The sequence below is a fragment of the Rhinopithecus bieti genome, unplaced genomic scaffold (assembly GCF_001698545.2).
Source record: "Rhinopithecus bieti isolate Rb0 unplaced genomic scaffold, ASM169854v2 scaffold_9581, whole genome shotgun sequence".
NCBI classification, from domain to species: Eukaryota; Metazoa; Chordata; class Mammalia; order Primates; family Cercopithecidae; genus Rhinopithecus; species Rhinopithecus bieti.
This window is the reverse complement of record NW_016806413.1, coordinates 3875758-3888324: the sequence shown is the minus strand read 5'-3', so window position 1 is coordinate 3888324 and position 12567 is coordinate 3875758. Positions and strand designations below refer to the sequence as shown.

Genomic DNA, 12567 nt, shown 5'->3' with positions numbered 1-12567 from the left:
CAAGACTCTGTCTCAAAAAAAAAAAAAAAAAAAAAAAAGAATTTGACATACAACTTAATGACAATAATAAGGAAGTTGTTTTGTGCTTATTATGGTCAAGCACTATCCTAGGTGCTTTAGAAATGTTATTTTATGTCACCCCATTTCACAGGTATGAAGACGAAGACATAGGAAGATGAAGGGGTTTGCCCAAGGTCACAGAGTTGGCAGACAAGTGGCCAAACGTAAACTCAGGTCTCTCGAACCCCAAGGCCATGCACTATCATCTATTAGCTTCTTGGAGTTTTTCCCCCTTTATGTTGGCTTCAAGGATCCCATGGGAGACACTGAGGATAAAAGCCACTGTGACCCTTTAAGTCCCTGGGAACAAGGGTGATGTGCTTGGCAAATAGTGGAAATCACACACCTTCTCACATGTTTCTCAGTTTGAAGGCACAAAGGGAAAAGAACCACACCTAACTTTTATACAGTGCTTCCTCCATGCCAGGCCCTGTGCTGAGCACTTTACAAGTATTGACTCAATTCGCCCAACAATCCTGTGGGGTAGGCATCGTTATTATCCCCATTATACAGATGAGGAAACTGAGGTACAGAGCTAAAGGAACTTGCTTGAGGTCACACAGCTGATGAAGGGAGAGCTGGGATTTGAATCTGAGCAGTGTGACTCCAGAGCCCCTGCTGTTAGCCTCTTTTGGTATGCTCCAAAATATTCAGACAATAAAGAGGGAGACAAGGATAAGTTTTTATTGGGTAATTAAAACTCTCAAAAGACTACAAGCATCTGGACAAAACTGGAAAAAGCTTACAATTACAACAGTCACGCAAATTTACATAAACTAGGGGGAAAAAGATGCCTGGAGTTAAATAAATCAAACCAAAGGCGTTGGCATTTGTTAAGCTCCAGTGCCTGGCACGTGGTAAGTGTTATATAAGAGCTTGTTCATTAAATAACAAATTAAAATCAGGCTGGTTGGCGAGAAGGTAAAACAACAGCCCTGCACGAGTGTACTGTGAGACCTAAAGGCCTTTTTTGGGTACTGTGTGCTTAAGTCTCTAAGGGGGTCAGGGCAAGTCTTTCTGGGGCATTTTAAATCCTTTGTTCAGGCCAGGAGAAGTCTGGTGACTCACCCACCTTGCTCTGCAAAACAAGAATTTGTTGAGCCCGACCCCTCCAGGTCCCTGGTGAGGATAGGAGCTGCTGGACATTGACGTCTTCCCCAACCTCGCTGGCCAAAACCTGAAATAAGGCAGGGCCTTCAGTGTGGCCGAAAGAGAGGGCTCCACCAGACCCTGATGCTGCTGCATATTTAGAGGCATATTCAGAAGCAGCCTTCACCTACACAATCTTCTTCCCATCTCAGAGCATAGCCCTCAAAAGTCAGTTTACCATGTCCCAAGGGCAGCTCTCCCTGGGAAAGTGGTAAACCCATCATCCCTGGCATTTCTTGGCAATGCTTAGAGCAGCCAAGAAACTGCCGGCAATGCCCAGATAGGGCCCCTGGCTCTTGACATATTCTGGGATGAATGAACCACAAAGCGGACCAACACCTGCTTCCTTAACCCATTCACCTATCACCTAGAGCTGAGCTAATTCTAGCTATAGGAAATACATCGCCACAGGACCCTGGCCTCTGTGAAAAGCCACAGACAAGTGGATCTCTGAGTGCAGCAAAGGTGGGCTACTGAATGTCAGTTGGGGCGCTGTGGTCCAAGAAGGGTCCAGCTTTGCGGTTATTGAAGTGCAGCGCTCAGGCCCAACGTCAAGGCTTTGAGGCAGAAACAATACGCTCCAGCTTGTGACCTGGGCCCCTCTGAAGCCTGTCACAGAAACCCGATCCAGCGTACCAAGTCTCTGGCGCTTGTTTCCACAATAGAACACTGTTTTGGAAATCTTGGCTAGTCTGAGTGGTTCCAGCAGGGAAGACAAATGCCAGAGAATTTGCTATGTAAATAAAAATAAATAATGAACCAGCTGGGCCTGTGTCCCAAGTCTGAGCATTTTCCTTTGAAAGGGTCCTTCAATACACAAAGAACCTCTTCATTTTCTGTTACAGACAGCAAAGCAGAAGGCAGGTGCTGGCAGGCTTCCAAGTTAAGTAAGGGTGACATTAAGGGGAGACCCAGGATCTACTGGGGCACAGGTTGTGCAGGGAAGGCTTAATGGACTCTCCCTGGGTGGATAGCACTGTCCTCCTCAGTCTAGAGCTGGGCAGGCACCACAAGGGCATGTATACTGTGGGGGTGGGGGTGGCAGGCTCAGGTAGCCAGCAACTCTGCCCACCAAATGGGTATGGACCAAGCACTGGTAGGAGGAAGGACTGGATCTGGAGCCTGACCCAGAGCAAGCAGTATGCTCATGGGGCTGAGCACTCACGGCTCCAGAATGGAATCCACTATGCCAGCCGTGCTCTTCCCAAGTTCAGCCCCAGCCACACAAGAAGCCCCAAGCCCTGGCTCTGAAAGACCTTCTGTGCCATCCGCAGCTCCTGCTTCACAGACTGGATCTGGTTGCGGAGGTCACTCATCTTCAAGTTGGTGGCTGCCAGCCTGTCCTGCAGGGCCTTCACCTCTGGGGTCTCCGGCTGGGTGGGAAGGACAGGAAAGTAGTCATTTATTGTCTACATGGGAACAATAATCATAGCCCCCATTTATCCAAGTCTGTGCCAGGCACTGTGCTAAGTGTTTGACATGGAGTAACTCATTTAATCCTCATAAACCCCTGTGAGGTAGGTTCTCTTGTAAGCCCCTTATAGATGCAAAATAGAGGCTGGTGGAAGGTAAGTCCTCTACTTGGGCTATCTGGTTAATAAAGGTGGAACCTGGATTTGAATCCTGGCAGCTTAACTTTGGGACTGAGCTTTTTGCAGAGTGTTGCACACACACACGTGGGAGCATGCCTTACCATAGAGGTGAAGCATCTGGAGAGAGCAGCAGGCTCCACGCCTCCCAGACACTTCCTGAGTGTGGACCCTCTGCTGTACTTAGAGACTGGCATCACAGCTAATCCATCTTCACTCAGAATAAAGAGGAAACCACCTTACTCCCAGAAGGCAAGCCCAGCCTGGCAGCAGAGCCACAGCATCCTAATTCAGGATCCGCCTCTCCCAGATTCGTCAGCTTGGGCCTTGGTTTTTTGACAGCTGAGGGGCCTTGGGCTCTCTTTCCTAGCAGTGACCACTTTAATTTCCAAATGTTCATCTCTGTGGCTTGAAGAACTACAGCAAGCATGAAAATTGCTTGCTGGAACTCTTAGCAGTGTCTTTTTTTTTTTTTTTTTTTAACCCAATGTTTTATTTAAACTATCTGGATGGAAATTTTTCTTAAATGGGCTGACTACCTCTCTGTCTTCAGTAGACACTCCTGTGACTCATAGATATTTGACAAAGGGACCTTCAGCCCATTCAAACCCCTTCCATAATGATGAAAATAAGGCCCAGAGAGAGGAGGTAATATGCCTTCAGGCATACAGCTGGTTAGGGTGATGCAGGTGGGATTAGAAAGAACACTGGTCCTTCCCCTGCCCTGGCTGACTCTTCCAATTTAAGCTGCTGCTAATGCTGGGCATCGTGGCCACAGGAACGTTGGTTGTCAGGCTGAGCATCCCATCGGGCAATGATGCTGAGGCCCTCTGCTGCTGCCCCAACAGGGCAGAGCAGCTGAACTTCAGGAAACAGGGATGGTACTACAGTGGCTTTCTGACCTTTCTCTATCAGGCACAAACAAAATCTCCTGTGAATGCTAGTGTGAAAGACAGATCCAAGTATACTGGGTCCAGGAATTTCCATAGACCAGGAATTTCCAGAGGCTTTGGGCAGCCCAGCTGAAAACCACTGGCCAAAGAAACTAGACATGGACACCTGGTCCAGAAACCCTGGCCTCATCCAGTGTCCTCATCTATGGAAAGGGTATACAAATACTTCCCTGTTCCGCTTCCTCAGAGCACCAACATCAGGCTAAAGAGAACAGCCAACGTGAACAGAATATGCCAGCTGGGAACTTATATGAAGCATAAGTGTTATCTTTTTTTTTTTTTTTTTTTTGAGACAGAGTTTCACTTGTTGCCCAGGCTGGAGTGTAATGGCATGATCTCAGCTCACTGCAACCTCCGCTCCCCGGGATGAAGCGATTCTCCTGCCTCAGCCTCCCGGGTAGCTGGGATTACAGATACCCGCCACCATGCCCGACTAACTTTTTGTATATTTTTTAGTAGAGATAGGGTTTCACCATGTTGGCCAGGCTGGTCTTGAACTCCAGACCTCAGGTGATCCAACTGCCTCGGCCTCCCAAAGTGCTGGGATTACAGGTGTGAGCCACCATGCCTGGCCATNTTTTGATTTTGCTTTTTTTTTTTTTTTTTTTTTTTTTTTGAGACAGAGTTTCACTTGTTGCCCAGGCTGGAGTGTAATGGCATGATCTCAGCTCACTGCAACCTCCGCTCCCCGGGATGAAGCGATTCTCCTGCCTCAGCCTCCCGGGTAGCTGGGATTACAGATACCCGCCACCATGCCCGACTAACTTTTGTATATTTTTTAGTAGAGATAGGGTTTCACCATGTTGGCCAGGCTGGTCTTGAACTCCAGACCTCAGGTGATCCAACTGCCTCGGCCTCCCAAAGTGCTGGGATTACAGGTGTGAGCCACCATGCCTGGCCATCCTTTTTTTAAAAGTAAATTTTGTTCTGTGTTCTTCCTCCTGTTGGGCCACCTGCCATCCCTGCATACTCTGTTGGGTGCCTGCTTCTTCTCCTGTTAAATGTGTGGCTTTGAATCTGCCCTGGGTTGGGAAGCAACACCTCTCCACGCCCTGCCACGTCCCTGCCCTGCCTGTCAGGTCTCCAGTGCCATGAGTCCCAGTGGCCCTGACAGTGGGGGTGCTGAGAGCTGTGGGAATACATGTGCTTCCATATGGCTGCAGTGACCCTGCAGCATCTCTTTGATTTGCTCAGAGCATGGAAAAAGCATAAAGATTGGATCTGACTCTAGAACCTGGGCAGTGATGCCCTGTCCCAGTCTCATTTTCTCATCTGTAAAATGGGGATATGTAATGCCAATCTCCAGGGAACCCGTGAGGGTTGCTAGGACAATGCATGTCAAGGATGCTGTTTGGGGCAGGTCCTGATGGAGGGCAATGCTGGCAGGCCTAGCTTGGCTTGAGTGGGCAGCTGGCAAGTGGGCTGAGGGCCAGATGGTGTTCTGGAGAGGGCTGGATCAGGCCCCATCCTCCTGGCTTAGGCAGCTGAGCTAATCCTACCTCCAAGCCATTTCAGAGTTCTTTCTGCCCAGAGTGAAATTCCACAGGCTTTGTGGGGGACCTGGGTATGGGCACACTCCCTCCCCTACCCGAGGCTGTTTTCTTTGAGAAAATAACTAAAACGCAGTCCATGGGGAGCAGACAATGCCAATGCCGCTCACATCACAGCCTCCTGAAGCCCCAAGCAGAGGGAAGGGTGTTCAGCTCTACTCTGGAATGTGCTTTGGAGGCCTAGGGTTGGAATGTGGATTGAGCCTGCAGGCTTCTGGAGTGTGGCTCGGGCTTGGGCTGCCCTGAGCAGCCTAATGAGGGGAACATTGCTTTTGCTCTCAGGAGATGCCAGGGAGAACACGTGGTGCTGATGAATTGAGACCTGCAGTCCATCACACACTCTTCTCTCTGGAACCTGGAACCTCCCATGCTCCCTGTGGCCACAGAATAAAGTCAAAACTACTGCTCCAGCTGCCATTCAAGGGCTCCCTCTATGGGTGACTTCACCCAGCTTTTTTGGCTTATATTCCCCTTTTCTCCCTTGTGAGCTCTGGGCTGCAGTCAAATGTTATCCAGCTGACACTCAGTTCACCTTCCCCATCTTCCTTCTCCAGTAAGGCCAACTCAGGGATGCCCTCCTCCGTCCCACCTTCTAGCTGCAACCTTAATGGAGGGTGGACTCCCCTGTGAGCTCAGAGCACAGGGGCCATCTCTGAAGGCCCTGTCCACATCCTGCCTTCGAATGACTCCTCATTCCTCCTCTGGGATTCTCCATAGACAGAGCCTCTGTTTTTGTTGTTGTTGTTTGTTTTGTTTGTTTGTTTTGAGACAGAGTCTCACTCTGTTGCCCAGGCTGGAGTGCAGTGGCGCGATCTCAGCTCACCGCAACCTCCGCCTCCCAGGTTCAAGCGATTCTCATGCCTCAGCCTCCCGAGTAGCTGGGATTACAGGCGTGTGCCACCATGCCAGGCTAATTTTTGTATTTTTACTAGAGATGGTGTTTCACCGTGTTGGCCAGGCTGGTCTCGAACTCCTGGCCTCAAGTGATCTGCTGGCCTCAGCCTCCCAAAGTGCTGGGATTACAGGCGTGAGCCACTGCACCCAGCCGAGTCTCTGTTTTTGATTCCCTGTGTCACAGGGCTTAGAAAATCCCATCAGGCTGAACAAGCAGTTTCCTATCCAGGGCAGCCCTAGTTGGGGATGTGGAGGTGCTCAATGTGTGGAATAAACCAGGGGCAGCTTAGCAGTGTCCTCTGAAGCCATGAAAGGCCCTGAAGAATACTCAGTCCAGCCTCTGTAGAGGGCAGAGCCGCTCTGCTGCCTCCCTAGCAATGAGACAGGTTTACACAAGACTACTCTTGAGGAGGCACATTCACCCCCGAACCTGAGGGGCCCATCACTGCACAGCGAGGACTGAATTCTCCTCAAGGAAGGCACAGGGCAGTCTGATCCCAGTGTAGGCAGCAGGGAAGATAGGGCTAGAAAACAAGCACCTAATTGGGAGTCCTGGGGCTTGGCTGCCTCTCTCACCAATTGGCCTGGCTTCCCAAGAAAACCCTTGGTGAAGCCTCCTGGAATGTTCTTTAGACTCTGATGCTATTTACTGTCTGGTGTGGGGAAAAACCAACCCACTAGGTCAGACTGACTTCCTTTCATGGAGCTGCAATTCCCACCTCTTGAGTTTCACGAACTGTCACTGGTTTAGTAAAATGGGCTCTGGGGAACAAGTCCCCATTTCCAATAGCCACTTTTACTCTGTAGATTTGGAGCTCTATGAAAGGGAAAGTGTTCATAATATGAACTGCCCCATAAAGAACAGGATTCCACTGGGCAGTGGTGAGCTCCCTGTCCCTGGAGTAAGGTGGAAGCTGGATGTGTGACCAGTGAGGATGCTGTACAGGAGATGGCTGGGCTGACAGTGGGCGGTCAGTTGGACCAGGCCTTCCTTCTTGATCCTGAGGCTCTAGTGTTCCAGGGTTCTCAGGCTCCTCCCAGCCTTCCTTACTGGAGACAGAGTTGGAGCTACACCCTCCATGGCTTCCGACAGGACATTCTTGGCCTCAGGCCATACACTTGGTACTGTTCTCTGACGTCTGCTCTGAGGATGCAGCAATGGTAGACAATGGGCACCTGGCTCAGCAGCGGGGTTGGGGGTTGGGGGTGGCCCCCAGGTAGAGGTACCTACACACGTGTGGAGGAGGGGAGGCCCAGGCCCATGGCTGCCCTGCAGATTCCCCAGCACAGAAGAGAATTCATACCAATGCTCTGTCTCCCATCTGGGCCCTCGGTGGCTTGGCTCCTGCGTCGGTGGCTCCCTTGGCTGACAGCCTGGTCAGGGCTGTCTGCAGCTGAAAAAGCAAACCTCGTGCTTAATACTCTGCTCAGCGATTGTGCAGCCCAAGGAAAGCACTCTGGTGCCTTGTGTGTGTGGTTACCTATGTTGGTGGTGTGTCCTTTTAGCTCACTTTAGGATCATTAATGGAAGAATTCTCCTTTAGAAACCGCTCTGGAATGGAGAGGGCTTAATTGATTGTCTGGCCCATTCCCTAATCGCACTATAAAAGCAGTCCAAGGGTTCACTAACAGCTTAATAATAATGCTACACCCATAATCTGTCTCCTGAAATTCCAACAACAGCCTAGGAGGCGGGGCATAAAAGAATGATGGATTTCAGGTTACAGATGAACAGATGAGGCCAGAGACACCAAGAAGCTTGTTGGAGGGCAACAGAATTGAATTTAAAATGCAGCACCACCATATACTGCGTGACTTGAGAAAGCCTCTTAACCTTCCAACTTCAGCTCTTCCAGCTACATATGGAGAAGCTAGGGAGGTTCCCTCTTGCCCATGCTGGGAGTTCCCTCCAGAGGAAGAATGACCAAGGCCCCTCACTTCCTGCTCCAGCTCCTGGATGCGATTGGTCAGCTGCTTCACCCTGGTTTTTGCACCCTCTGATTCTGCCATCAACAGCCGGTTCTTTTTGGATAGCTCCACAATTTTGGTGGCGACCACGTCTCCAGCTACACCAGCTGTCCCTAAAATGAAAGGAATGGTGAGGTCAATTAAAAACACAGGCATACACATCAAACTCATGCCCCACCACCAACAGCACCAGGGCCTTAAAAGCTAAAGCTGCTTGGCATGAATGCTCATGAAGGGGCACGAGTTTAGGAGGGTCATCATATACCTAGCAGCCCTGGGACCCAACTCCAATGAGTGGAAATGCAGCCACTCAGAGGTTCAGTATGTTCTAGGAAAATGATAAAAACAGAAAGCAGAGTTTTAATTCTGTGAGAGTCAGGTTTATCACTCCAATGCTTCATGACATTCTCAGTGACAGGATTACATCCATATCCCTGTAATTTTGCTGTGCCCTCTAATGAGCAGGATGTAGTCCCCTTGGGCCTTCTATGACTCTGGGCTCAACCATTTGGCTTGCTTTGGCCAATGGCATGTTAACAGATAAGGTGCAGATAAGGTAGAGGTTTAAAAAGCACTCGTGCAGTTAAACTTGCTGTGTTTGCTTCTGCCCTCTCCACAGGAAGAACATACCTGGCTGGCTGGTCTCAAGAATAGAAGAGAGACATGTTAAACAAAGTGGAACCAACCTAGCCAAGCCTGACCTAGATCTGCCAATCCCCAACCAACCCCCAGATGTTTAAGCTCAATACATGCTTACTGCTGCAGAGATTATGTGGTTGTTTCTTACACAGAATTTGGTGGTAACACCTACCCAATAGAAAGGCATACATTCATTTAGCAAATATTTATTTTCCACCAAGTGCTGGGTCCTCTTGGTATTAGGGATTCAGTGGCGGATAAAAAAGACTTAGGGAGTTTACATTCAAGTAGGGAAGACAGATAATTTAAAACATCAAAGAAATAAATATGTATTCTAATATGTAGGAGGAATAAGTGCTAGGAAATACACTGCAGCTGGACAAGGGGGTAAGAATGAGAGAGGTGATGCTATTTTAGATGGAGTGGCCAGGAAAGGCTCTCTGAAAAGGTGATGTGTGAACAGAGACCTGAGTGAATGAAGTGAGGGCTCAAACCATGAAGAGTGCTCTCACCTAGGAAGACACTAGTATAACACTGACCAATGGGATTTTCAATATATATAGATATAATACATATAAAAACTGCAATAGAAAGGGAGAGGTAAAGGGACCTGGATGATGGTAAAGTTTCTACGTTCCATTTGAAGTGGTAAAATATTATTTACATGTAGACTATGAAAAGGTAATATGTATTTTGTAATCACTAGATCACTTAAAAACTGTACAAAAAATACAGTAAACAAACAAAACCCAAAAGCAATCACTAAAAATCCAGCCAAAAGAAACCCATCTATCAACTCTCAGTAGCCTGTCACTTGCAGCACAGTTTAAAAACATAAATGGAGGTCCGGCACAGTGGCTCATGCCTGTAATCACAGGACTTTGGGAGGCCGAGGCAGGTGGATCACAAGGTCAGCAGTTCGAGACCAGCCTAGCCAACATGGTGAAATCCCGTTTCTACTAAAAATACAAAAATTAGCTGGGTGTGGTGGCACACACCTGTAATCCCAGCTACTCAGGAGGCTGAGGCAGGAGAATCACTTGAACTCAGGAGGCAGAGGTTGTGGTGAGCCAAGATCGTGCCACTGCACTCCAGTCTGGGCAACAGAGCAAGACTCCATCTCAAAAAAAAAAAAAAAAAAAAAAAAAAAAAAAAAATAAAAAAAAAAAAGGGGTTTTTAAATTTTTTTTTTAAAAAGGGGAAAAGGAAAAAAAAAAAAAAAAAAAAAAATTAAAACATAAATGGGCTTGTCAGATTTTCTCTTCAAAATGTGAGAATGGAAATCAGAATGGTGACTTCAGAGTGCAGACCGGATTTAAGTGGTTTTCAGGGACACTTAGAGCTGGCAGTCAGATGAGGCCATGACCAAGTCTGTGTTTTGGCAAAGATTGCAAGAGACAGTTAACAACGAGAGGGGCTGGGGAAGAGGGAGTAACCCCAGATCTGCTTCCCAGGTCGGCTGGGTGGAGATGTGTCTCCTGCTCCTCCTGGAGCCTATCAGCTTCTCTACAGCCTTGCAAAAGTGCAAGCAGCCCTTTCCACAGTTGAATCCATAGCCAGGCTGAGAGTGTAGGCTTCTTTAGCCAGGCTTTGTGTTTTTTGTTTCAGACAGAAAAGGTCAAAGAATGGAGGGAGGTGCATTAGGCTACCATGCGTCTTTAGGATACCAAATTCCCCTTTCTTTGTAATTCAGCATTGACTGACCAGAGTTTTGGTCCTATGAACGTACCTATCCTCAAACGCATTTACTCTCAAAGGCAAGGAGGGATAGTCTGGTAGATGTTGAGTCAGCCCTGTTGCTCTCTGTGATTGGTGACATCTATAATACTTTCTGATTTATTAGCCATTTAATTGGCTAACCATTGAATTGCTCAATGGGTGTATACATAATAGAGGACAATCAAGTCCAAAGTCCCCACTACATCAGCAGGGCAAAAGTCAAACTCATAACCACAGAGATATTGGCTCACAACCACAGATCAAAGGTCATTACCAGACCTGCAAAGCCAAGGTCCTCACCAGACTCATGGGGCCACCATGAGATCTCCACCAACACAGCTAAGGTGTAGCCCAGACTTACATGGCCAAGGCCCAGCCCAGACCTTGTTGGTGGTTGGGTCCCATGATATCCTCCCAGAACAGGTGACTTCCCTGTCTCATCTACCTTTCTGGAGCAGCAACAGCAGGTGCTGTAGACTTCATACCTGGCTCTACTGGGGCCTTTTTTCTTTTTTTTAAAGACAGGATCTCACTCTGTTGCCCAGGGTTCAGTGCAGTGGGGGTGATCATAGCTCACTGCAGGCTGCTGGGGCTTTTTTATGTTCACAACATAACATGTGAGCCAGTATACCAAGGAGAAATGGACCCTGCCAGCCCTTGAACATGCTGTGAGCATGATGGCGAACCCTTGTCATGAGTCCCATCTAGATCACCAACACTGCCTATGACGCTTGCCTGCTGGCCCTGCTGGCCCATTTTTAAATCCCTCATTGCTCCCTGTGCTCCCATTTTCTGGTGGGCTGGCCTCCCTGGGGCTGCTCTTTTCCTCTACCCTCTTCCTCACTTCCAGGACTCCTCTGGACAAGCTTGAACAAAACTGACCCTTGGCATTCTCTTGGGCACCTGGCTCCCTAGAACCTGCTGTCAGCCCTGTCTGAAGTCCCTGGACTGCAGGAAAGGACTGTCACAACAATAGTGGAGCTACCTGTGAAGGCAAGTCTGTCCTCTTCTATTTTCTTTTTGAGGTGTTTGATTTCAAAGTCCCTCTCCTTCAGCAGCTTATACAATCGCCCATTCTCATCCACTGTTTCCCTGAGCTCATTTCGAAGGTGTTCAATCTCATCTTCAAGCACCCTACATAAGGCAAAGGCAGAATTAATCCTCCTCCAAGGCAAAGGCTCTGGTGGGCAGGGGTCAGTCCTCCACTGCCTAGGTGGACAGACGGACACGCAGATGCAGACACACACGTGAAAGAAGAAAGGTTTCAATGTTGTTCATTAGCTGGCTTCAAAAGGGAGTTATAAAAAAAAAAAACCCACTCAGAATTCATATTTCTTTTAAGCATCCATGGAACATGCATAAAAATATACTACAGGGCTGGGTGTCGTGGCTCACACCTCTAATCCCAGCACTTTGGGAAGCCAAGGCAGGAGTTTATGACTAGCCTAGGCAACAAAGAAAGACCCTGTCTCTAAAAATAAAACAAACAAAAAAAATTAGCCAGGCATGGTAGTGTACACCTGTAATCCCAGTGACTCCAGAAGCTGAGGTGGGAGGATTGCTTGAACCCAGGAGCTTGAGGCTGCAGTGAGTTATCAACCTGCATTCCAGCCCAGGTGACAGTGCAAGATCCTATCTCTTAAAAAAAGTATTATAGGCTATAAAGGGAATCTTAGCAAATTCTAAATAATAACATTATACAGACTATTTTCTCTAATGGCAAGTGACTGTTTTAGAAATCAATAATAGGCCGGGCGCAGTGGCTCACGCCTGTAATTCCAGCACTTTGGGAGGCCGAGATGGGCGGATCACAAGGTCAGGAGATCGAGACCACAGTGAAACCCCATCTCTACTAAAAATACAAAAAATTAGCTGGGCACGGTGGCGGGCGCCTGTAGTCCCAGCTACTCAGGAGGCTGAGGCAGGAGAACGGCATGAACCCGGGAGGCGGAACTTGCAGTGAGCCGAGATCGCGCCACTGCACTCTAGCCTGGGCGACAGAGCAAGACTCCGTCTCAAAAACAAACAAACAAAAAAAGAGTATGC

General features: G+C 48.4%; 1 protein-coding gene across 1 annotated transcript in view; it reads right to left on the bottom strand.

Annotated features, from left to right (window-relative positions):
* Window positions 1-12567, bottom strand: part of CCDC13 (coiled-coil domain containing 13) — a 65609-nt gene that overhangs the window by 37239 nt on the left and 15803 nt on the right. Inside the window, exons 3-7 of the mRNA XM_017876355.1 lie at window positions 11507-11655; window positions 8134-8276; window positions 7500-7589; window positions 2466-2582; window positions 1133-1237 (exon numbers count right to left, since the gene is read on the bottom strand). Coding sequence (XP_017731844.1) covers window positions 1133-1237; window positions 2466-2582; window positions 7500-7589; window positions 8134-8276; window positions 11507-11655 — 604 coding nt within the window. The remainder of the gene's footprint in view (window positions 1-1132; window positions 1238-2465; window positions 2583-7499; window positions 7590-8133; window positions 8277-11506; window positions 11656-12567) is intronic.